Source organism: Corticium candelabrum, chromosome 16 (assembly GCF_963422355.1).
Source record: "Corticium candelabrum chromosome 16, ooCorCand1.1, whole genome shotgun sequence".
NCBI classification, from domain to species: domain Eukaryota; kingdom Metazoa; phylum Porifera; class Homoscleromorpha; order Homosclerophorida; family Plakinidae; genus Corticium; species Corticium candelabrum.
Window position 1 is genome coordinate 2,065,853 of NC_085100.1, and position 25,607 is coordinate 2,091,459.

Here is a 25,607-nt window from a genome sequence, read left to right on the forward strand (position 1 = left end):
AACTAACTGTTGGCTTTGGGAAAATTAATGAATACAATTCTAGATTAGTACCTATTAGATAGAAATTGAAATGATGTCATCAGGTAATAGAGCATGGTAACAGATGAAGCAACTGTACTATTTTATTAGCTGGACCATTGCCATGCAAAACTTTCACGATTAAAGCGCTATAACACAGAAATAAAACTCATCTCTGCATACATAGGAATCACTATGATTACAACTTAGCTTACAAATCACCTGTTCAAATATAAAAAGTTACAAGGTCTCTCATGTGTTCCCTCCCCTTGCTTTATTCAATTCAGCAGCTGCAATGGATGCTCTCATGTTCAAGTCACTGGCAGGGCCAATAGCATTAAGTCCTGCAAATCCAATAGGGAAAGCGATATCTCTTCCTAATGAATAATTAGAGAAGTTGGGAAATCCGCCAAACATGTCAGGAAAGAAGGGAAATGGAGAAAACGCTGTCATGCCTAATGGATGATCACGTGGATTGTTCAACCGTATAGCCTGTTGGTAGTCCTTAGATGCCGACAAGTGACCAAAAACGCTCGAACTATTTCTAGGTAGATGACCATCTACACCAGAGCTAACGGAAGGAGACCCAGACATATGGAAGTCAGACAAATTGTGCTCAACTTTCATTCGTTGATTGTCAGTCTTGTAGCCTGCAGCAGCTGCTTCACCTAATCTAGCATATGGCTCTGGTTTAGATTGTGTAGCAGTTGAAATATCAGCCTTTGCAGGTGACTTGTCAGCCACTGTATTGTTCAAAGAAGTAAGCCGGTTTTTCCTCATTATATTAGAGGGACTCCTACTTCCTCCAGCAGGAGACACATGCCTATCCGAATGCTGATTTGATCTCATCGTTTGTCCTTCATCTCTTGCACTCGGAAATGCTTTTGACCATTCAGTAGGCAGTTGAGCAGTTGTCGTTGTGTTGGCAACAGTTCGTCCTACTGTTATTCTCTCAATTGCAGGTGTTAGAGATGACTGATGCAACCCTTGCCCTTGTTGAGCTTCACTGCTGTCTCCTGAAGCACCATCCCTACCATGGATTTGATTATTGCTGATCTTCAGCGCAGCAGGAAGGCTTCCTTTCAATGGACTCACAGATGTCAATGACCGACCACTTGGACTGTTCACAACAGTGAAATTGTTACCAAATGACAACGTATGACCAAATCTTGATTGCTGCATAATAGAAGACATGTCATCTTTCATGCCAGTATCTTCTTTGTTTTCCTGCCCAACATGAGTAGTCTCCTTCATGGGTGGTGGTGTCTCCTGGCCACTTCCTCCACATTCTCCATCTTCTCTCTTGTCATCCTCTTCACTCTGAACTTGCTGTTTTAGACTTCCTCTTGTCGCTTGTCGCTGCTTCATCTTTCTAGATTGCTTTGCGTCTTCAGAGATACTATTCTTTAGCTCATGCTCTTCTTTCTCACTGTTGCCACTCCCACACTCAGTCTGTGAGGATATCATCTTCCCTTTGCGTGGATGTTCTTTTGATAAACGTGATTTTGTCTTTTTTGATGCTGGACTCTGCATTGTTTCATCAGTCTTCCTCTCTTCATCTTCTGAATCTTGCCCCGTGGCACCAAGTAGTTTTCGTTTCAGATTATGTCGACGAACTATCTGATGGGCACAGGCCAAATGATGTTTCAAACTTTTCATGTGCTTGTACTTTCTTGGACAATCAGCTTCGGGACATTCAAAGTACTCTGGCTGTTCACTGGGTGATTCTGGTTTGTTTGAGTCAGGAGGAGAGGTTTGGTAGGCATTCATTAGTTCCTTGGTTGGTGTTGGTGTCGTGTCTGGTGATCGTTTCTTAGAACGAAGACTTGGTAATGATTGTTGAGTAGTATTGGAGACCTTGTATTCTTCTCCATTAGAGTCTCCTTGTTCACTTCCCTTACTCTTTACTTCTTGCTCCTCTTCCCCTTCTTCGTGTTCCTCCTCTTCTTCCTCTTCTTCCTTCTTAGCTCTTGCTGCTCTTCCTCTCCTTCTATTTGTCGGTCTTCCAGGAGATGACTTTTCCTCTCCATTACCCTTGTCTCTACCTCTAAGACCTTTCCTCTTCCTTGTTCTAACAATTGGTTCCTCTGCTCTCTCTTGACTGATTTCAGCCTCAGCTTCCCCTTCTTCCATCATCCTCATCCTTGTAATCGAACAGACTAGTAACTGAGTGATATGTGTACGCGACACAAGCACATGCGACGTATGAAAAGTAGCTCACCTGGTCGGAGCCCACTGGCCTTTCCCCTGTTTGATGAGTGTTCCGGTAAACTCCAATCCGCGCCAGTTGACTCTGACCACAAGCATGTCTATCAAATACACACATATCACTGATGATCTATGCAAATATCATCAAGTCGAAGACTGCTTCACCGTTGCCTTCGTAGAAAACTTCACCGCTGATCGTCACCGGACTCCCCGCGAGCAACGGAAAAGTGTCGGGCGCACTCGCTCCCGAATCTTGAGCACGAGCCGTCAGGCCAGCAGCACAACCGCTCTCGACCACATCACATGCAAAGACCTCTTTGCATGAAGACTGCTGCTGCTGCTCCACTTTGACGCACGCTCCATTGCCTTTCGCTCTCTCGTCGTTCATCTGCGCACCGTCTAGATTCTGTATCTTAGCCACAATGGCAGCGCCGCCTAAAACAGGCGTGGACGAGCACGACGACGACCGTGAGCCAAGTCTCGCGCTACGTCGTGGATTAGTACTCATCGCATCAACCTGCACATACATAGTATAGCCAATACGTAAGTTGTTTACACACGGCTTCCGACACCAGGTGGGTATCACGATCCAGACAACAAAGTCTGTTCACAGATCATCCAACGGGGTCCTACCTCTTCGTTTCTTTCTTCATCCACGTGATGATCGTTCATGCTCCACCTCACCGGATCACCTCAACACGCTCCACCTGCCAAATCAAAGCGTCAGCAACACGCCAGAATAAAAGCGTCGCTTCCGAACGATCGATCGCTATTCATCCATTCGGGAGCGACGCGAAGCAGTAGGGACGAGCACACAACACCTAAACGATCCGACGTCGGAAGCCTTCGCACGTGCCACATCGAAAACCATTCGACGTCTGTTTTCGATCTGCAACTCGCGAGTCGGTAATTTACAGCTTACCTCGACGTAAGCAGCTCGACTTGACACAAGTACCTGCTTATCAACCGACAGAGAATTGTGAATAACCAGCGGAAGAGAGCAGCGTCACGTGAGTGGGCGGTCCCGTCATGCAGATCAGAGGCTGATGTTTATTTTTCGATCCCGCTTGCCAAACTTCGCCTAACGGGTTCTACAGTTCGAGACCACGTAGAGTTAGCTGGTAGCCAGTACGTGCCTAAACCGATTCAATGAGACCTAAACCCAAGGTGGCGACAATTACGCGTCCGGCCTTCTCCCCCATGACCGAAACGAAGTTAGAAAGGTAGATACTTTGCGACCGCCATTCGCAAACTAAAAAAACGACTGTGCGTCTTACGCATCGAACGAATTCGCCCGATCGGAAGCGATCGGAAGCAAACAGGCAGAGAGCGGCATCGCTTTGTCCCCCGACTTTGGTCGCGGGAAGGAGGAGTTGAGGTTTCGTCCCGGATTCTCTCGACGTGCTCACAACTGACGCGAAAATCGACAACGCGTCGTCGTGTACGATACCCTACGTTGTACACTAACGGTCTTCGCGTCGCGTAACTCGCTCGATGGAGTGAGAAATTGATCGACACAATGGCACATGAAGCACCTCGGTGATGAACACGCGTAGGGAACTCGGGCGGAAGCCCAAAGTACTGTTGTAACCACCAATACGATCAACAAGTCGTCGTACAACTAGATTGACCGCGAAATGCGCAAGAATCGTCGCGAGCAGCAGATAGCACCAACCTCGGGTTTCACTGCTCTTCAAGCCAATCAAGAGATCAATCGATCCGGATGTGTGTATGAAAACGGCAACCGTCGAGGAGCGAGGAAGGTCGTTTAGATGGTGTCAGCACGACGGTCGAGCACAAAGCCAAAAGCAGAGGTCAACAGCGCGACAGCTCGATAGTGCTACACCCTCGACCAATCACAAGATTTCGGGTCGTGACGTAACAGCGACTGCAACAGAGCACGTGCGACTCGGGCGCATTGCCGGACCCCACACTGATTCAGTCAGACGCACTCCACCGACCAGACAGTATGTCTTACCTCCACAGCTCCGCCGTCGTCTTACACCGAAATGTCACTAAATCTACACCGTGGGATCGAGAGGCGTTACGTCTAACGCTTTTCGTCGCAATCGCTCATTACCTGTTGCCTAATTGACTCCCGACCGCCCCAAACATGCCAGTTCGCGAGCATGATAGAAAGTCTATTGCTAAATTTCTGGGAACGAGTGCTGCAGAGATGGACGAAGCAGCACGCGTGTCCAGGTGAGGCTTCGCTTTATTAGTGTAACACATCACTTGAGGAAGTCGAGTCCTCTTACACCGGAAATACATAGACATGCACGAGTCATCTGCAGTGCGCACGTAAGCAGCTCTTCACGTTCTAGGTGATCTTCTCTCATTCTCGCCTCATATCCTAATGACGTAGGAATCGCTGCACAAACAAAGTGAAGAGAGAAATTACCCAACAGAAAATGATTGTCCAGCATGCGCATGTTCTAGGCGATGAATGCAAAGACAGTGCTGAAGTACAGATGTCAGTGTATAGACAGAATGGTGATAGGGACTACGTTAGGAAATTCTAAGAATGTAGTGTTGTGTGGTGTGCGAGGACACATTACCTGTGTGTGATATAGCGCACCCACCGGAACGGACTGTAGGATCCGCTGCGTTCGAACACCCTCAGGAATCGGATGTTCAGACCGGAGCAGACAAACATTGGTATCTCGAAGTCGATGCTGCAGTGTGTACACACAGAAACACTCGTTACACAAACATAAACAACGTAACGAGAGTGAGTATCTACATCAACAGGACTCATCATGCAATGTGGGTAGACATCACAAACACCACAACTGTGTGCCGCTAAACATTAGAGAGAGATTTCTGACTTAGTCTTGATTGGAAGAAATATCTGTTAATGTGATTTCACATGCCACAGACTCCCTGCGTTTGTGGCTAACCTCAGAGGTCCAATCTCTTTCCTAGTGGTCTTGCTCTTTTCAGACACGCTCACCTTCAAGCAACACTATTTAGTCTCATTGTCACAATCAGGAAAAGCTGTTTATGATCCAACTTTGAATTTGGCGTGCTGTTCTGCGTGGCTGCTGATCTTTTTCATCTTCCAGAGGATTGATTTCTCTAACGCTTTGTATTCCATTGTCTGACTAGCTCCCAACTCTTGAGATACTCTATAGTAAAAAGTTAATTAATTAATTAACCCCCACAGTTAGACAAAATGGTGGTCATTCTATTCTGAGCAAAATTACCTTGTCGTTGATTTTGGTACTGGTATTCGAACTGTGATGTTCATTGCATGACTACCAGAATAAATACATAGAAATTCAACTCTGTACTGCACATGAGAAACGCACCAGTTTGAAGGAAGATTGCAGCGCAGGGTTAATGAAATATCAACGGAGGATCTAAAGGACAAACTACATCAGTAAACAGCAAAATAAAGAACAACAGTGAGTCGACCTTGCCGATTCTCCTTCTTCAACCAGTGGAAATACATTAAATGGCAAAGTGTTTCGAAAGTCACCCGATACTCGATAATTCATGAGGGTAGACTAAAAACAATTATTCAAAGAGTCATGCATCCATAGACGCATTATTCAATAGGATATTTCCTGCTGGCAGGAACAGCACAATAAACAACACAAGCATTATCTTGTATGTTCTTGTTGTCTCAGCAGAGTCTGAGCAAACTACAAGAGGTGATCCTGAAATGACTTATTTGAAAAGGTACAGTTCGAAGCCTAACCTACTGACATTTACTCCAAGTGTCATTAACCTCCTGGTAGTATCATAAGATTAGTATGAAAGCATCACATTAGAAGAGAATAGCAAGACTTACACCTGTCTATGGCAAGTAGGGATTCTGTTTACTTGGTACAAATGGCTTCCACAGTGAGATGCTTCTCCTTGACAGTTCCAACCAAATTTGGATTAGAATTCTAAAAAGATGAGCCCCAACCCAATTATACCCAACAAGATTTCAAATCAATAGACTCCAACACACAACTATGGTAACTCAATATTATTCTTCCACCTTACTTCTAGGTTTGTTATCTTGTGGATTTACACATGTCATCTAGCTGTAATTGTAGCCACCTACCTACATGTAGATGTATTTCAGCAGGCCACATACAGGTGTTCATCCTGTTAGCTCATTAGCCTCATACAAAGTTAGATAACCACTAAGTGCCTAACTAATGACCACTGAAATCCCTCAGAGCAGACACACACACACACACACACACACACACACACACACACACACACACACACACACACACACACACACACACACTGACCTGACCTCACCTACAGGGCACAGTAGATCAAGACATCAAGACTGATCTTATAAGAACATATGGTAGATCCATTGTAAAAGCAGGTGGTGAAACTTGAGCAAGTGGTTCTCTAATTCCCAATTGGTTCTTTAATTTGTTAAGTCATATAATGCAATAAATAAAGATAGGATCTTTTAGCTTAACATATTACAATATTTACTATACAATAGTGCAATACGGACATTTTCCATATAAGGTAACTTGATATACTAAATGTTACAGCACCCTGTTTGTGTGTATAAACATTGGACAAGATCGAGACACTCAATTTGCTCATGATGAACACACACAAACATGTGGAGTGAGTGGTTGACACGACCAAACTCATTTATGGCTTTGCTTGCGTCTACAAACACACACACACACACACACACACACACACACACACACACACACACACACACACACACACACACACAATGGCCACTAGACAAAGTGTGCAGCTCAAAGATGCCAACTAGAAAGGTTTAAAGAATTGAATCAGTTTGAAAGATAAATGAACAAATAATTAAATTAAATGACTAATAGTGCACATCGAGACCTAAAAATTATAATTTGTAAAAAGGTATATTTAGATTCTAGTAAAGAATTAGTATCAACAAACATTAGAAGCAGTAGAGTACCTCCTGTTTTTACTTGAAAATAATATATGCCTATATAGGGTGTTTTACACCCTATATATGTGGTTTTACACCCTATATATGTGTTCACACCCTATATATGTGACTAACCTAATAAAGTCACGTTCAGTGTGCCATAGACATGCATGTAGTACAAATCTCTGTATTTATCTTGAAAGAAAACATGTTATGTTGTTTCAGTTGGTAAAAGCATACAAACAGTTTGCATACTCTCTCTGCTCATATCTAACCATCAACAGAGAATGATAAATACTTAATTAATATGCAGACAATTTTATAGTAAATTTTACACAGTTGCCCATCATATTTGATGATCACACTTGCTTTACTAATCTTTACTGTTGAGATTGCCATTGTGCATCATTCTTTTGTCTAGTTCATATTTCCACATTTTTGCAAAATGGTTTGTTGGGTGGGTCATGGTGTTAAAACGTGCTTGAAGGACACCGACAGCACAACTACAGCTGCCAGTCTCATTCTCGTCTCTAATCTCAATGTTGTTTCACGTGTCTCTCAGGAAGTCTGGTGTGAGACTAGCTGACAACCAATACTTGAAACACCACAGAAACAGTTACGCTTGTCTGTTTGGTTAATTAATTAAGCATCTAGTATTCAGTTTACTTTTAACAGTGTGGGTGGAGTGCATCCGTATTGTCAAGTCAAGAGTACCACAAGAGTCCAACCATGTTTGTCTTAGTCATCCTAGGCATACAGTATGCTTTGTCTCTCAAGTCAGTCATTTGTACTTTCATAAACTCTGAATAAAATTAATTAAAAACTGATAACACTAGTCCATCACTAGAACAAAGTAGCAACACACCCTAGTTGATAAAAACAACATATAACATCTGGCTAGTTCCCAATGTATCAATGGTCATTTGATGATAGACGACCAACTAATAAATAGAAACAGTCATAAAGAACAAACCAGAAAGAGGATACTATTGATCATTACATCACCAAGCAACAAAGACAAAGATAGCTCAAAGGGATCCGATCTCACTGCTTCTGATAGCTATAGCTACGCATACAATAACATGTGATAACATTTCTTACCTCTCCGTCTGGTGGCATGATGCTCACTACACGATCTCTTTCAAACTCTTCCAGATTAACAGCTTCATGAAAACTGCAGTCATCAAGTGTTACACCTAGTGAACCTAGTAGACCCAGAGCATCAGTCTATTACCTCAATTAAGTGTAGACATAATAGAAAGGGATGACCTACCAGACCCTCTATCTGTATTCCCAATTACCAAGTCTTCATTTAATCCGAGCCTCACTTCTAAGATATATAAAAACATGCATTGAGGAAGGACAACACGTTAATAGATTGCAATGTACCTGAACTGTGAGCTAGGAAGCTCTTCATTTGCAAGCAACCAGCCACTTCAGCTCGTAGGACAGTTCCCTGCACCGTGTGGCCATAAAGGCAGAATTAGATATACAAACCAACGACCATGAGCAAAAGTAAGACTAAAAAATGTGAGACAGGTTGATGCACACACACACACACACACACACACACACACACACACACACACACACACACACACACACACACACACACACACACACACACACATGCACACACACACACACACACGCATGCACACACACACACACACACACACACACACGCATGCACACACACACACACACACACACACACACACACACACACACACACACACACACACACAGCTGACATCACTAAGACATTAGAGATGATTTCCTAATGGCTCTTCACAAACTCAGCAAAGCTACCACTGTTTCTAGAGACATACAGATATATACCAATACTTTATGCAAATTAATGAATACACAGGCAAGCAAGCAAACAGATCAACTAACACAACCTATGTCATAGGCAAGTCCACAATATTGCTTCTTAATTAAGTCCAAAATTCAAATTTGTATTCTGTCTAACATTCAATGTTCCAAGATACAACAAAATGAGAGTGAAAGTTTCAACCAAACATTAAGTGAGTGTGACACTGTTTCCAGTCCAATCAACAGTTATGTGCTTGTGTTGTATTGCTCTCAGTATGTCTATGAAGAGAAGTAATAGCACAATGTCTGGCAAATAGTCACACACTTCTGCCACCTGCTCATACAACACAATTTCTATTTATCATTTTCATTGCCATCTACCCTACAGCCTGACATTTTTCAGAATACAATTACTTGCAAGTCTATGAAATTTTCATTCATTCATCTACTTAATTGATTAATAATTTGGCCACATACTCAATCCATGCAGACAGTGCATAATGTACCGTACATCAGCTCCTATCAGCACAGTGAGCCTCTCCAACAGATCAACAAAAATTTCATTCTTTTGAGCTCGTTGCTGTTCCAAGCTAACAGCTATCGGTTTGTTCGCAGCAAAGCTTGGCACACTCTTTTGATTAGAGGCAGGCTGTAAAAACACACACACACAAACAATACATGTACCATTAGTTCAACAATGGCATATCTGTAAGTATCCAAATATTAAGTGAGATGACTTACTAACATGACATGCAAGAACTAGATGTTGATTGAAGCACTTTACATTCGCTTATTGTATATCTTAATCAAGGGCACTGAAGCATATCAAAGTGGTCCATCCTAACACATGCTAAAGAACATGGTTGCTCACATGATCTAAAACTACATGAAAGCCAATGACAAACTGCCAAAAATTGTTTCCACTGTCAGCACTAGTCAAAATGTGGGACTTGTCATAAATAGCTGAAGGGTCATTTATGATCAACATTCGGTATGGCTAGAATAGGTAATGTCTTTGGGTGCATCTCCACTAGGGCTTAAAGATGTTTAACTAAAGTGTTTAGGATTCATCGTCGCGTTTCTGCTAGCATTAACTAAACCTGTTTAACTGTAAACCTAAACAGCTTTGCTAAACATGTTTTACAGGTAGCCTCGTCCACAGGCGTTCACCTTGCTCCTCCGTGCAGTGCTCGTGCATCACATGACTAGGCTGTCTAGTCATGCGATGCGAGAGCGCTGCACGGAGGAGCAAGGCAAATGCCTGAAGACAAGGCTATTTCAGAGGTCGTTTAACAAAAGTGGTTTAGGTTTAACAGTCACGTGATAGTAACGTGATAGTAAGGAGCATTCCACGACGATCGCACTGTTGTTTCTCTTTCTTTGGAGACTGTTGGAAGAAGACAGAAATAGGCAATGTCTTCTTCACTCCAGACAGGTGAATGTAGCCTTTCTCCACCAGATCTAGCCTCTCCCACAACCAGCGTTCCATCTACCATTATTGTTGAACATTCCAATGGCTCTTCAGATGCTCTCACCCACGCACCTTCTGACATAGTGGTGCACATGTGTACTAGAAACGAATTTGCATGGTACAACCAAGTCCGAATAATTATTTTAATAGCCCAGATAAAATAGACAAGTGGAGACGTAGACTGGGTAGGTCACTGCGTGTGTGTGTGTGTGTGTGTGTGTGTGTGTGTGTGTGTGTGTGTGTGTGTAGAGTTTAAACATGTTTAATGTCAAAAACATGCTTAAGAGCAACAAGTGGGAAGACACAGCCGGTCCTGCAATGATGGGAACAGCTGGACCAACTCCAGCATTTATTGTATTGGATCTTGTTCCAAATCAAGAATTCTTGTTGATAATAACAATCAACCCTACAGTATACACCCACCAAATAGATTTCAATGGTATTAAACCCTGACGACAAATATGCAGCATTTTAGGTCCATTTCAAATGTACTACCATGATTTGACTTCACTGTTTCCATATCTGTACTGAAAATAAACAAACAATAAGTACGGTAATAAGGGGCAGTCCGTAAATTTCGTATTTTTTTATAAATCCAGATTTGAGACGAAAGGGGTCAGTGGGTAAGCCCAAATCCGAATTCTTAAAAATACGAAATTCAATTACATCATCATATCCTTGTCACCTTTAGTATTAATACTACTACAAATCTACAAGTAACAATTTGCATTTTAAAATTCATTAAACAACTAGAAGCATCCATGATGGGATTGCACAACTCGTAATATGATGACCTTGAGCTTGACCCAAGTGCTTGTTTGAACTCGTCCAAGATTTTGGCAAGATCTTTGTTCTGATAATTTCATATTGATATGTTACGCCATTCAAGAAAAAATTATGTTCACAGACAGACAGACAGACAGACAGACAGACAGACAGACAGACAGACAGACAGGCATACAGACAGACAGACAGACAGACAGACAAACACTAATAGCAGAGTCCAGTATAGTGGTGACTCAGTTGGTGCCATTAGTAGTGTAGCAAATCGAGTAGTCAGTCATGGCGAACACAATCTACAATGTTACTGCCATATCCTTACTCTGTTATTACATTCTAAATAGAACTCTTGTGTTGATCTTGTGAGAATTTGCCATCTTGAATTAGAAAACATTAACATTCAATCGTTTCTCAAAGGCAATTTTGGCAGACAAAACCTAAATTTTGTTTGCCCCATGGTTGAGATTTGTTGTTTGGCTATTAATGTAGTAGTATTTTTGTCACCGGTACAATGCAGTCCAGGAGACTCGAATACTATATGTTGCAATGTTCAACCAACAATTTGATTAGAACTCAATCAAACAATTAATTAGCCATTCTCACATTATGCCATCATGTCGCAGCTGACTCTGTCTAAAATATATAAAAATGGAATGTCAAGTCAAATTATTTTAGGAATAGAATTCGTGGTGGATGAGTGGGTCAACAACAATTTGTTCCAAATCTAGATTTATAAAAAAATATGAAAATTGCAGATGGCCCCTAATGAAGTAAATTTTTACTATTTTGTATACTTCTTCACTCTTTAATTAATTCTTTGGACTTAGAGTGCTCTAAACACATAAAATAGTATCCCGTGATTGTACTGTGCATGTGGATACGGTAGTACCCTGTATGTAGGGATTGCCCCGGTTTTGGAGCATTGTGGGGCATGGTCATCTTTTTGCACGCTTAGAAAACATAGTAAATGAAGACTAAAATTTCTCAAAATCAATGAATGAAATGTTTGCACGTCGTGTACTATATCCTATTTTTGTTTTGGTCAATAATCATCTAACAACCTAGAAAACAGTTGCTAGCCTCGGAAGCCCATACGTCAATTTCTTCTTCTTCTTCTTCTTCTTCTTCTTCTTCTTCTTCTTCTCCTCCTCCTCCACGGATATCTCTTTTTGTACGTTATGTACGGCTGTGAAACTTGAGAAAACGCTTTAGAATTACCCAAACTCTATTCTTTTGATGACTAGAGAAACCGAAATCAATGTTAATTAAAATTGTGTTTCTTTCAAGCAGATTTGATCCAATGACCGTCATCAATGCTATTGCACAGTTCGAGCTAATCATGGAGCAGTATTTGCGATTGCTTGTCCATGGCAACCAGGGACAATGGACGAAGAGCCAATCAGATAGACCAAACGCGTTTATGAAGGAGTTTATCACCAAAACTGTGTAATTCGATCATGTTTGCCATTGTCCGGTCTAGTCTGAAATTGTTTGCGATCTGCGTCGCACACAGTAGCAAAATTGACAAATAATTACGTACACATAGCAATATATACGGGAACCCAACATTTGTAACGCATATCCCGTATGTGATGATCTTTGGCTTTGACTACTAAGTCAAGTTCTATTCCAACTGTCGTTGCATATTCAATTATACACACACGGAAGAAAGAACAATGCTTAGACATACTTATAAAAGGCTTACAGGCCCTAATGAAGACATGTACACCCTAGCTTTGCTGCACTTTTGCGCTCCTAAGAACTTACCAAACTAGAATTTTAAAAACTTTTTCTGTGACAAAGAAATAGATTATAGGGATTGTATAAAAAGTAACAGAAACAAGATTTAGATAATATGAACCAAAGCCAGACATCATTAGTGAATCCTTCCAACCACCTTCCCTACATTTTACTTTTAGTGGGTTGGAAGGATTCACTAATGATGTCTGGCTTTGGTTCATATTATCTATAGATCCTGTTTCTGTTACTTTTACACAATCCCTACATCTATTTCTTTTTTTGAGAGAAAAAGCTTTTAAAATTCTAATAATAAGTTTTGGGACAAAATCATGTGGACACTGATGCCGACGCTGACACTGACACCGGAATAGAAATGAATCCTATTCCAGCGTCAGCATCAACATCGAAGGATGCCACCTGCATCAAGGCGGTGTCTTTGATGTTGACACACAGCTGAGTGTCAGCGTCAATATTGTGAACCAGCCTTTACAGTCAAACAATTAAATAACTTTACATTTCCAGATATCCATGCTAAATGTGTGAAGTCTGTTGCTACAAATTAAATCACTTACTCCAGATGATCCTATAAACGAGGCGTGATGTTGTTTCTCCATTTCCACAGGAACGGGTTGATTATGTACATGCGTCTTCAGTGTCTCTGTCGAGAGAACTTGAGGATACCCAAAGTCCTAGACAACGTATTCAAGCAATCCACAAAGTAAGCTACAACTCTCATCATTGACATCAAAATTCATACAAGAACTTCATCCAGTAGTTCGTAAATGAGCACGAAATTTAGTCGCAGAGATTCCTCATTAAGGATACCACAATAATCTTTGAACAGATTACACAGTCTGGCCACAGTCAAAGAAAGAGGACGTATATGTAAATTCAATGTTGAATTTCTGCAAAAGTTTCAATTTCCGTTCACCTGTTCAATGTTTCTATTACGAACGCGGGCGATACGTTGAACTTGGTGGTGAATACAAAGTACAGTCCACTACGTTTAATGTGAATGAAGTGCACTCCTTCCACGTTCTGGACACGAAACAAATTCTAGTCACGTGACCATCACACGAAGACGTCATGTCACGCGTTAGTAAAAAGAGCGTACAAATATAGGTGGCGCTTGGCTGCCCTTCCACCCTTTCGCTTTCCTGTAAAAAATGTCAGCAGTGCCCTTCACGACGTCGCCTCGATCTAGAGCAAAACGTGAATTGTTAGCATTAACAACAGGTTGAAGACGTAACTATCATACAGTCTCTGAACGCTATAGTGTCTCCTCTTGAAGAGAGAATGAAAAATTGAGACAACATTGTCAGTCACGTGACATGCATGTGATTAGGCGGATTTAAACTAGAAAGTTCCCGGATAAGAAAGAGACTTTGAATGGTTTGTGCAACGAAACGAGACGTATGAGCACTAAAAATCCTAGGTATGATTACGAGTATATAATAAATCATGCCGGATGTATTCGAGAGCGATTTGTGTGGCAACAGTTCTGTGGTTGCGTCTCTGTCGACACTCGAAAGACTGTTGAGCAGTGGAGAGAAAGACGTGGAGCAGTGGCACAGCGTAGTGACGAAAATACATCATCTCATAAGCATTCAAGGTCCGTCTCGTCGACATCGGACGTCAAATGAAATTGTAAACTGTTGCTATGGCGACTTGCGATTGAACTTGATGTTGCAGACGCATGTAGGCGTGACTTTCTGGCGAAAAAATACAGTGGCGTTGAACTGCTGCTAAGTGCGTTGCAGGTACTTACTGTTGTTATCAATCAAAGTGTCTGTTGTGTTGTAGGAAAGTGTAACTATGTTGACATATGCATGCCACTCATAGTCGCAAATCAATACTTTAATTTTATTTTTTTGTTGATATTAAAAACTTGTAATTAGTGAGGTGAGATATGTGTGAATATCATTATGCAATATAAGTACAGAGTGCATTAGCTGTTTGGTGCTAACCGGCCCATTCTGTCGTATATGTTGCATTGTAAAGAATGGTGCACAAAAGATATTGTAAATATACATATTTGTGATTGTTTATGTGCTTGTGATAAAATTGTTTTGCTCCTAATAACTCACATGAATGAGTGTATTGATTGAATTTCTTGTTAATTATATGAGTGTGTGTGTGTGTGTGTGTGTGTGTGTGTGTGTGTGTGTCTGTCTGTCTGTCTGTCTGTCTGTCTGTCTGTCTGTCTGTCTGTCTGTCTGTCAATACATATATTTTCAAACATGGAACTATTATACATCACTGCAAAGTACATAACTATAACTAAAGTCCAACACTAGCAACAACATAAAACTTGCAAACTACATACGAGAGGCTAGACGCTAGAGCTAGGTACAAGATACGCAAGTCAGAAGAAATGAATCCAAAGAAGACCAGGAGATGGTGACGACAGAATCTGAGAAGACGCACTGTCTGTTTGTGTGTGTGTGTGTGTGTGTGTGTGTGTGTGTGTGTGTGTGTGTGTGTGTGTGTGTGTGTGTGTGTGTGTGTGTGTGTGTGTGTGTGTGTGTGTGTGTGTGTGTGTGTGTGTGTGTGTGTGTGTGTGTGACTATTAAAGTGATTATGTTTTCGAATCCTGCAGGTGAGCACTGATGGTGTGTTGCTGCTCGATGTCATACAGATATTTGATGAAATAGCAAAGAATGGTAATGACATTTTTTATGATTGCCATATATTTCGACAACTTCTGTTCTTTGATTTGTCTACATCTTTGTCATGCTGTAGATCAAATGTTTTAGATCGTATCTGTTGAGCTGTCTGTTTGTCTTTTTGTTTGTTTGTTTGTTGGTTTTCTTGTATGTGTGAGTGTCTGTTTGTTTATTTGTTTGTTTGTTTGTTATTTGTCTGTCTGTTTGTTATTTGTCTGTTTGTTTATTTGTTTGACTGTCTGTTTGTTTATTTTTTTGTTTATTTGTTTATTTGTTTGTTTGTTTTTCTGTTTGCCTATTTATTTGTCTGCTTGTTTGTTTATTTGTTTATTTATTTGTTTGCTTGTTTATTTGTTTGTCCGTTTGTTTGTTTATTTGTTTGTCTGTTTGTTTATTTGTTTGTCTGTCTGTTTGTTTATTTGTTTGTTTATTTGTTTTTCTGTTTGTTTATTTGTTTGTTTGTTTATTGTTTGCTTTTTTATTTGTTTGTCTGTTTGTTTGTTTATTTGTTTGTCTGTTTGTTTATTTGTTTTTCAGTTTGTCTATGTTTCTGCCTTTTTGTTCATTTGTTTGTCTGTCTGTTTGTTTGTTTGTTTGTCTGTTTGTTTATTTGTTTGTTTATTGTTTGTTTGCTTGTTTATTTGTTTTTCTGTTTGTTTATTTGTTTGTCTTTTTGTTTATTGTTTATTTGTTTTTTTTTGTTTGTCTGTTTGTATTAACTTCATAATTGTACTGCTTTTTCGTTATCAGTCTGTCTTTGCTCGTCTGTATCTCAATACCAATTGTCTTATACAGATTTATTGTTTTGTCTATATTCCAGGAAAAGGCTGCTTAGTGTTAGTGAGAAGAGGGACGGTTCCGGTTGTCATGAAATTATTAAATTGGGTAGCCAAACGTACACCTCATGACAAGCAGCTCATCAATTCTATTCACATACTACTGATCAAAGTTGCATCTAAAGGTACACACAATAACTACCAATCCAAGCACACAGTCATAACATATTGATCTAGAACATAACAAGAAATATTGGATGATATGATGTCACTCTACAGAATCACTTTAATATTAACTACGTTATTGCATGAAAGACAACGCTTGTACAGTAGTATACATTTGTTTAGTTATTGACCAAGAATTGTGTGACGTTGTGGTTTGTAGAAAAGCAGTTTGGTCTGAAGGCAAGACTGTCTGGAATCCTAGCCGTTCCTCTTGCAGTTGTCCAGCAAGCAGCAGTCAGCACTATTCCTCGTGGCACTCTGCTTCCTGCACTACAACTCGTCAAACTTGTAGCAACAAAAGGTCGACGAAAGTTTAGAAAAATGACATTGCCACAGTGTTTGTTAATGTCTTATTGTCACAGGCGTAAACGCTACGTTTCTAGGCAAGCAGGGTGCTGTCACTGCTCTTATGAAGATGATACGGTCTTCGGGATCTTCAGATCTCAAAGTTTTGAAGTAAGTCGGACTCACTGTGTAGTTGTGTTTTCCAATGGTGGCTATTTGGTTTGTGTTTAGAGCAGCATTGGAGGCTTTAGCCGCAGTGACCACCAGTAGTAAGTTCCTCGAATTGGTCTGATTACTTACTGTCATTATATTTGTTCATGCATACTGTGAAGTTTTTGTGTTAAACTAGTTGACCCGCTTGCTTGTGTGCCTGCCTATCTATCGTATTTCTTCAATTAAACGTCGCCCTTGAATAAATGCCACCCTTGAATAAACGCCGCCCTTGAGTAAATGCTGCATTTCATTTATTGCTCGTATTTAGGAAAAATTAATTGTAGGACTTCTTCCAAGGCATACGTGAGGTAAACGTTTCTTTACTACACTACTCCCATACCGTTTCACCACATGACAGTCTCAAATTGTGAAATGTGTAGGTACCAGTTAAAGTAAGTTAAGTGTTGTTCTCTTGAAAAGGAGTCAAACCTACAGCGTGGCACTCCTAAAACATGGATAGAAAGCCTTAACAAATAAATGCCGCCCTCAAATAAACACCGCCCTCGTTTAAACGCCGCAGTTGGAGCACGCTAGCTAAAAATAAACGCCACTGTGTTCAATCGAAGAAATACGGTATCTGTGTACCTGTTTCTCTTTGTTTGTTGTCTGTTTTTGTATGGGTGTAAAACTGCTTAGTTTCTTGGCAAGTTAGTTGTTGTGTTTCATAAACTCATCAGTTACGTTTTTTCTAACAGAGGTGAATGCTTCAAAAGTGTGTAGCAATGGTGGCATCAAGGCTCTCGTTGACATGCTGTCAGAGTGGCATCATCACGACAAAGACAACAGACAAGTTGCACTAAGGAAGTCTCTACTAACTGTACTAAATCATGCAACCGCTGTTGGTTAGACTGTTGCTTACACAATGATCTGAATGTTTTGGTGTTGGTGATCGTGTTGTGCGATGTATCGTATAGAGGCCGGACAGAGAGCACTGTTGGATTGTGATGGCATGGTTGTGCTGTTTGAATTTCTTCATTTACCAACTACAGGTGTGATGGGTATTATTTATTGATGTGTACATCTGGATACATTGGGTTGCATTAAGATATGAGATTGAATTTGTATATCACGAATGCTGAAGTTAATTTCAAATGGTTTGGATTAATTTATTAAAATGCACTAAAGCATGTGACTTGGTTATGTTTATTCAGCACATGCTAAGGTTGATACACACACACACACACACAGCTGCATATACACAAACGTACACGTTAGAGCGTTATGAGAGTTTATGATATGTAGCAACAATTGCCATTTTTAGAAGCCAGTTATTAGGTTTGTAAATCAATATATTACTTAATTAATTATTTATAATACTAGACGGTTGTGTGTTGAAGGATATATTGTATATCAGGAGGATATATTGTATAGGTGGAGGACACACACACACACACACACACACACACACACACACACACACACACACACACACACACACACACACACACACACACACACACACACCACACATTAGTGTATTCTTCATTGCAGCAGCGATGTCATAGTATGGTGTGATTAAGCGTTGGTTTGTTTAACAGCTAAGGATGTGAAACAGCTTGTCACATTGGCTCTATTCATTCTCAGACGCTGCTGCCCGAAGCAGCCTCTCCCAGTGACATCTTCAAAGCATTGCATTTCTTTTGCATTACCGCTCTCTTCCGGTTCTTCCTCAGCACACAGTGGGATTAGCAAGTCATCGAGCAGTCAACACGAGGATGCACGTAGTCTTGAGTGTGAGTCGTCACATGGAGGATCAATGAATGGGGAAGTAGACAGTGATGAGACAAACTGTTGTCCAACAAAGTCTGAAATATCTGGAGGTGAAGGTAGAGACGTAACTTAATCTTGTCGTTTGTAGCCAGTATTAGAGTAGGATGCTAACCCCACTTATTCAAACATGATTAACTTTGAGCAGTTAATGTCTTGCTTTGCGATGATATCTTGACATACCCTTTCTGTTCATACGATTGCATTACAGGGTACATGATAACATCCATCATTTCCTGTAGCAGTGGAGTAAGAGGAATCAACCTATACTAGCGCAGTATATCATTAATTACTAGCGCAGTATAACATTAATCAAGTCTAATTCTAGTGTTCTGATGTGTCCATTGTTGGAGCATTCTATCTTAGTATACATGACAGTTGAATCCTTTTTTTGTCTTTTTTTTTGTTTAGATGATGTCAGTTGTTGTGGTGAAAGGATCGATAGCTGTACAGGTAGCAGCAGTGATGGCTTGTGTGATAGTGAAGCAGACAAGTCTATTTGGAGGTGGGAGGTGCCGATTGATTTGTCGGTGTTCAACTGTTTTTTCATGGAGTTAGACATTGCAGAGGTGAATACTATAGCAATGAATCAGTGACGAGACTTTTTTCATAATTACTGTGTGTGTGCGCGCGCGCGTTTGTGTGTGTGTGTGTGTGACTGTGTGTGTGTGTGTGTGTGTGTGTGACTGTGTGTATGTGAAGTCATTGCAGCATTTTCATGATAAGACATTTGCATCAAATATTAATCAATTGACATATGCCACTTGTGTAATACACGTTACTTCAATTTACACTATCTGTTGAGACATTTCTTATTTAGTAGTTTGTAGGTTGGCTGCCCTTAATTTAAATTTATTTATATCTTGGTATAGGCAAGTACAAAGACTTGTGAGTCTGTTGATTTATCTCCACTTCAAACCAGATTTGCGACCGAGTCTCAACTTCTTTGTACAAAATTATCTAAATGGCAGACAGGATATTTACATCGGCCAACAGTTACAGCAAAAGATGGATGGTTTTGTACGGTGGCATCACCTGAAACATACGGTCATGTGTCTCCCATTCATCTCACGCCCCTTCACAAGTTGTCAAAAAAGGATGAGAGGTAGGCTCACAGGTTGTTGTCTTTGATGATAATTTCTATTTGCTTTAATTGTGAAGGTTGTTGCTGGTCGAGCATATTGAGAGAATTGCTGCATCAGAGACACTTATGAATAGAGTTGTGTTTGATCTTGATGAACTGGCAAGGTATGAGGGGTAAGTGTGTGTCACTGTGTGTGTGTGTGTGTGTGTGTGTGTGTGTGTGTGTGTGTGTGTGTGTGTGTGTGTGTGTGTGTGTGTGTGTGTGTGTGTGTGTGTGTGTGTGTGTGTGTGTGTGTGTGTGTGTGTGTGTGTGTGTGTGTGTGTGTGTGTGTGTGTGTGTGTGTGTGTGTGTGTGTGTGTGTGTGTGTGTGTGTGTGTGTGTGTGTGTGTGTGTGTGTGTGTGTGTGTGTGTGTGTGTGTGTGTGTGTGTGTGTGTGTGTGTGTGTGTGTGTGTGTGTGTGTGTGTGTGTGTGTGTGTGTGTGTGTGTGTGTGTGTGTGTGTGTGTGTGTGTGTGTGTGTGTGTGTGTGTGTGTGTGTGTGTGTGTGTGTGTGTGTGTGTGTGTGTGTGTGTGTGTGTGTGTGTGTGTGTGTGTGTGTGTGTGTGTGTGTGTGTGTGTGTGTGTGTGTGTGTGTGTGTGTGTGTGTGTGTGTGTGTGTGTGTGTGTGTGTGTGTGTGTGTGTGTGTGTGTGTGTGTGTGTGTGTGTGTGTGTGTGTGTGTGTGTGTGTGTGTGTGTGTGTGTGTGTGTGTGTGTGTGTGTGTGTGTGTGTGTGTGTGTGTGTGTGTGTGTGTGTGTGTGTGTGTGTGTGTGTGTGTGTGTGTGTGTGTGTGTGTGTGTGTGTGTGTGTGTGTGTGTGTGTGTGTGTGTGTGTGTGTGTGTGTGTGTGTGTGTGTGTGTGTGTGTGTGTGTGTGTGTGTGTGTGTGTGTGTGTGTGTGTGTGTGTGTGTGTGTGTGTGTGTGTGTGTGTGTGTGTGTGTGTGTGTGTGTGTGTGTGTGTGTGTGTGTGTGTGTGTGTGTGTGTGTGTGTGTGTGTGTGTGTGTGTGTGTGTGTGTGTGTGTGTGTGTGTGTGTGTGTGTGTGTGTGTGTGTGTGTGTGTGTGTGTGTGTGTGTGTGTGTGTGTGTGTGTGTGTGTGTGTGTGTGTGTGTGTGTGTGTGTGTGTGTGTGTGTGTGTGTGTGTGTGTGTGTGTGTGTGTGTGTGTGTGTGTGTGTGTGTGTGTGTGTGTGTGTGTGTGTGTGTGTGTGTGTGTGTGTGTGTGTGTGTGTGTGTGTGTGTGTGTGTGTGTGTGTGTGTGTGTGTGTGTGTGTGTGTGTGTGTGTGTGTGTGTGTGTGTGTGTGTGTGTGTGTGTGTGTGTGTGTGTGTGTGTGTGTGTGTGTGTGTGTGTGTGTGTGTGTGTGTGTGTGTGTGTGTGTGTGTGTGTGTGTGTGTGTGTGTGTGTGTGTGTGTGTGTGTGTGTGTGTGTGTGTGTGTGTGTGTGTGTGTGTGTGTGTGTGTGTGTGTGTGTGTGTGTGTGTGTGTGTGTGTGTGTGTGTGTGTGTGTGTGTGTGTGTGTGTGTGTGTGTGTGTGTGTGTGTGTGTGTGTGTGTGTGTGTGTGTGTGTGTGTGTGTGTGTGTGTGTGTGTGTGTGTGTGTGTGTGTGTGTGTGTGTGTGTGTGTGTGTGTGTGTGTGTGTGTGTGTGTGTGTGTGTGTGTGTGTGTGTGTGTGTGTGTGTGTGTGTGTGTGTGTGTGTGTGTGTGTGTGTGTGTGTGTGTGTGTGTGTGTGTGTGTGTGTGTGTGTGTGTGTGTGTGTGTGTGTGTGTGTGTGTGTGTGTGTGTGTGTGTGTGTGTGTGTGTGTGTGTGATAATTTTAACCCATCTTATCAGTTGGTTACTAGTATACTGTAGGATTGCATGTACTCTAAATTGGTTTCTGTGCTGATTATTAATTAATTAAGTTAACTGTTGCAAGTTTGTTGAAAACATTTATGTCAAAGTAGATGCGATGTCTCATTGTTCTCTCTTCAGTAGAAGATCTTTAACTGAGACAGCAGTTGTGTGTGTGGAATCACAAGAGGAAACAGTTGTTGCAAGTCAAGAACCATGTCATGATCAACCTCTCAAGTTTGAGTCCCGGTTTGAAAGTGGAAATCTAAGAAAGGCAATACAGGTGCGTGTGAATACTATAGTGTACATGTTTATATTATTGCAATCATTAAATGACAGGATTATTTATCATGTTGATATTAATATTTAAGAAAAATTGTGATGATATTGCACGTTCTCGATTGTTAATCATGTTGATATTAATATTTAAGAAAAATTGTGATGATATTGCACGTTCTCGATTGTTAGGTTCGAATGTATGAATACGATCTGATTCTAAATCCTGACATTAACAGTGATCATCACCATCAGTGGTTCTATTTTGAAGTATGCACATTCGGCTGCTGTAAATTCATAATTGCTGCCGAAATGACTAATAGTCCATGTCTACAGGTGTCTAACATGGAAGTTGGTGTGCCATACCGATTCAATATTGTCAATTGTGAAAAGCCCAACAGTCAATTCAATTTTGGTGAGCAACAGAGAGAATGAGGATACGAAAAGTGATGGTATAATTAGAAAATAAAGAATGGACATGACATCATGTGGGGAGTATTTCACAGACACAATTAATATAAATATATATATATATATATATATATATATATATATATATATATATATATATATGTATGTATGTATGTATGTATACTTTTACATTGTGCATGCATTTTCATGCCTGTAGTCTACTGTAGGTGTATTTCTCACACTTTCTTACATGTGATGACCCTTGTTCTGTATTTAGTGCTTCATGTTTTGAATCATTGTCATCATAATATTGACTTAGACAGACAGATAGTAGAGTTTTGTAATGAACAAATGATACTGACTAACTGACTCACTAAACGTTAGTCACATCAACATGTTAATGAGCTAATTAATGACTTTACTCACAGGCTAATGACTGGCATAACTCAGTGGAGGGTGTACATGCAGGCATGCAAATAATGATATGTACTCGCATGTTATTATTTGTGTGTTGGTTTGTGTTTTGAATGCATGGCAGCAGTCTGATTGCTTTAGGTTTGTATGAAATATGTGATTTTCGTTGCAGGCATGCAACCTGTTGTGTACTCTACTCACCAAGCTCTTTCTGGTTCACCTTGTTGGACTCGGTCTGGACAGCGAGTTTCATACTATCGAAATAATTTTTCAAGATTAAGGAGTGATGGAGCTCAGACAAAATCGACTAATCGTTCATATTACACTCTAACTTTTACTCTGATATTCCCATTTGGTGATGACATTTGCTATGTGGCGTACCACTATCCCTACACTTATACCAGCTTACAGGTTATGATGAATTGGGTTGTGTACACCAATATGTACGCAAATGGACAGACGGATAGACAGACAAACATGCAGACACACAGACAGATAGACAGACAGACAGACAGATAGACAAACAGACAGATTGGCAGACAGACAGACAGACAGATAGTCAAACAGGTAGACAGACAGACAGACAGACAGGCAGGCAGACAGTCTAGATTGATGTCTGCATACATGGAGACAACTTGAAAGTCTATGAATTATAGTGGACTGAGAGATAATAAAGCAACATGAACAGTTCAATTCTTTCTCATGTAGTACCGATTGTTAGTTTCTATACGTATCTTTGGTTTGTAGGCGCATCTGGCAGAAGCACAAAGCAGTCTGTCTCAATGTCATCTCTACTTCTCTCATCAAACCCTTTGCACCACACTAGCAGGAAATCGTTGTGACTTGTTAACAATAACCAGTCCAGTGAGTGACACTGCTAACTCTATCTCAGCACCACATGGTATGGTAAACGTCATGCAGTCATTACGTTTTATTACTAATTTGCTGATTTTGTTTAGACCAGAAGAAGTACGTCTTTCTAACTGCGAGAGTTCATCCAGGAGAGTCAAATGCCAGTTGGTTGATGAAAGGTATTGATTGATATTTGTACACAAGGAATGACAGCCAGTTTGGAGTTACAATTGTAATGATATTGCACACTTATGGTAGGTGTTTTGGACTTCCTGCTTAGCACAGACCCTTCTGCTGATGAACTGAGAGACCAGTTTATATTCAAAATAGTTCCAATGCTCAATCCTGATGGAGTCATTAATGGAAGGTTAAATTCGAACAAGACAGACAGACAGACAGACAGACAGACAGACAGGCAGACAGACAGACAGACAAGGACCCGGAGGCAAATTGACAAAGATGCTACAAATTTGATTACGTTGCGTTCAGCTTTGGTTTGTTATAACACAGTCATAGATGTTCTCTGTCTGGCCAAGACCTGAATCGTTGCTGGATCAATCCGGATCCAATACTTCAGCCGACGATATACCACACAAAAGCTCTGCTTCAGTATCTGTTGACTAAAGACAAAGGTCCCCTGGTATACATGCACACACCATCAGTTTGTATATATATATACCCACTTCCTTATTTCTGTCTGATCTAAATTCAAGATATATTGCGATTTTCATGGCCATTCACGAAAGAAGGGTGTGTTTATCTATGGCTGCAGTAGCACAGACAGCGATCGAGCAGAGGAGGTATGCTACACGAATGAGGATGTTGGAACCATTTGTATATATGATGTTGTCGTGTTCTCGTAGATGGTGCCTTATGTTCTTAGTCAGACAGCACCACTGTTTGAGCATAACAACTGTAGCTTCTCAGTTGAAAAATCAAAAGAGGCGGCGGCACGTGTGGTCGTGTGGAGACAGATGGGAGTTCAGAGAAGCTACACGATGGAGAGTACGTATTGTGGAGCCGAAACGGGCATATACAAGGTATGCAGTCAGCCTGTTTGCATTATAATTAATTTTGAAAGTACACTATTTTGAGGATGAGGTACATGCCCATGGTCAGTAGATATTTCGGTCATTTTAAATTTTAAATTTCAAATTTTGAATTTCAAAAGATTAAAATTTGAAAATTTAATGCAGATTTTAAACAAAATAAAAACCTAAAATAAAAAATTATTAAAATTAAAAATTTAAATTTAAAAGTTTGAATTCAAATGGCCGAAAGATCCACTGACCATACATCACAGCCAATATCTGCAGCTTATTTGTCACTACAATTTTCTGCAATGGTTTTGTGTACACAGGGCAGCCAGGTTACTACCGAGCAACTGGAAGTAATGGGCAAGTTGTTTTGTCAAGCTCTCTTGTGCTTGCAAAATGAACTACATCCAACTGAGAGTTTTAGTTCTCTGTGTGAAGAACCGATGGCGCAAGCTGTTGCAACGGATGGTCGCGATTCGTGTTGCTGTAGTGATGACGATGATTACTCTCTCGCAACAGAGTTTGATCAATTCGACGAAAGTGTGGCAAGCAAATCAGATGAAAGATGTCTAGACCACACACAATATGATGATACAGATACATGACATTATATATAGGTAATCAATTATTTTCATTACAGACGGACATTCTAGTCGATATTCGATGATTAATGTCAAGGAACGATTTTCTATATATGATAATATATGTTTATTTACAATGCAGTTTTGAACCAATGTTTTGTGCATATTGAGAGACACATCCCTCCAATACGGTAGTCTAGTGTATTGTGAGATGCATCCCTCCAATACA

At 40.8% G+C, this 25,607-nt stretch overlaps 3 protein-coding genes across 5 annotated transcripts; 1 reads left to right on the forward strand and 2 right to left on the reverse strand.

The window, feature by feature from the left end:
- Positions 1-108: 108 nt before the first annotated feature.
- On the reverse strand, positions 109-4,648 carry LOC134191862 (apoptotic chromatin condensation inducer in the nucleus-like). Of its 3 annotated transcripts, none has more exons than XM_062660494.1 (5): positions 4,628-4,648; positions 2,860-2,933; positions 2,392-2,743; positions 2,240-2,327; positions 109-2,161 (listed from the first exon to the last, which is right to left on the reverse strand). In XM_062660494.1, exons 2-5 carry the CDS (start codon positions 2,896-2,898, stop codon positions 271-273), a joined length of 2,370 nt encoding a protein of 789 aa, XP_062516478.1. In that variant the 5' UTR covers positions 2,899-2,933; positions 4,628-4,648; the 3' UTR covers positions 109-270. The 3 variants fall into 3 exon arrangements, with proteins under 3 accessions (XP_062516478.1, XP_062516476.1, XP_062516477.1); XM_062660492.1 differs by lacking the exon at positions 4,628-4,648 and adding an exon at positions 3,902-4,034; XM_062660493.1 differs by lacking the exon at positions 4,628-4,648 and adding an exon at positions 3,048-3,449.
- Positions 4,380-14,255, reverse strand: LOC134191864 (uncharacterized). The gene is made up of 16 exons (XM_062660495.1): positions 14,185-14,255; positions 14,041-14,126; positions 13,858-13,964; positions 13,684-13,780; positions 13,499-13,615; positions 9,447-9,584; positions 8,507-8,573; positions 8,391-8,447; positions 8,219-8,322; positions 5,644-5,735; positions 5,538-5,588; positions 5,433-5,483; positions 5,240-5,354; positions 5,127-5,179; positions 4,785-4,901; positions 4,380-4,597 (listed from the first exon to the last, which is right to left on the reverse strand). The coding sequence occupies exons 1-16, from the start codon at positions 14,240-14,242 to the stop codon at positions 4,573-4,575; spliced, it is 1,335 nt and encodes a 444-aa protein (XP_062516479.1). The 5' UTR covers positions 14,243-14,255; the 3' UTR covers positions 4,380-4,572.
- Positions 14,256-14,309: 54 nt separating this feature from the next.
- On the forward strand, positions 14,310-25,514 carry LOC134192463 (cytosolic carboxypeptidase 1-like). The gene is made up of 25 exons (XM_062661202.1): positions 14,310-14,361; positions 14,426-14,538; positions 14,619-14,686; positions 15,526-15,589; positions 16,413-16,553; positions 16,754-16,894; positions 16,956-17,049; positions 17,110-17,147; positions 17,787-17,933; positions 18,006-18,080; positions 18,630-18,917; positions 19,270-19,427; positions 19,731-19,963; positions 20,020-20,115; positions 21,949-22,090; positions 22,276-22,353; positions 22,420-22,498; positions 23,081-23,319; positions 23,656-23,809; positions 23,868-23,939; positions 24,019-24,127; positions 24,271-24,400; positions 24,474-24,560; positions 24,624-24,800; positions 25,121-25,514. The coding sequence occupies exons 1-25, from the start codon at positions 14,342-14,344 to the stop codon at positions 25,400-25,402; spliced, it is 3,225 nt and encodes a 1,074-aa protein (XP_062517186.1). The 5' UTR covers positions 14,310-14,341; the 3' UTR covers positions 25,403-25,514.
- The last annotated feature ends 93 nt before the right edge of the window (positions 25,515-25,607 follow it).

Coding starts and splice junctions, on each gene's coding strand:
- LOC134191862 (XM_062660494.1), bottom strand. CDS start 2,898: ATGAACGATCATCACGTGGATGAAGAAAGAAACGAAGAG. Junction 2,744..2,859: donor ATGAAGAAAGAAACGAAGAG/GTAGGACCCCGT, acceptor ATGTATGTGCAG/GTTGATGCGATGAGTACTAA. Junction 2,328..2,391: donor AGTTTTCTACGAAGGCAACG/GTGAAGCAGTCT, acceptor TGTATTTGATAG/ACATGCTTGTGGTCAGAGTC.
- LOC134191864 (XM_062660495.1), bottom strand. CDS start 14,242: ATGTTGTCTCAATTTTTCATTCTCTCTTCAAGAGGAGACACTATAGCG. Junction 13,616..13,683: donor AACTACTGGATGAAGTTCTT/GTATGAATTTTG, acceptor TACGTTGTCTAG/GACTTTGGGTATCCTCAAGT. Junction 8,323..8,390: donor GAATACAGATAGAGGGTCTG/GTAGGTCATCCC, acceptor TGGGTCTACTAG/GTTCACTAGGTGTAACACTT.
- LOC134192463 (XM_062661202.1), top strand. CDS start 14,342: ATGAGCACTAAAAATCCTAG. Junction 14,362..14,425: donor ATGAGCACTAAAAATCCTAG/GTATGATTACGA, acceptor GTGTGGCAACAG/TTCTGTGGTTGCGTCTCTGT. Junction 15,590..16,412: donor TGATGAAATAGCAAAGAATG/GTAATGACATTT, acceptor TCTATATTCCAG/GAAAAGGCTGCTTAGTGTTA.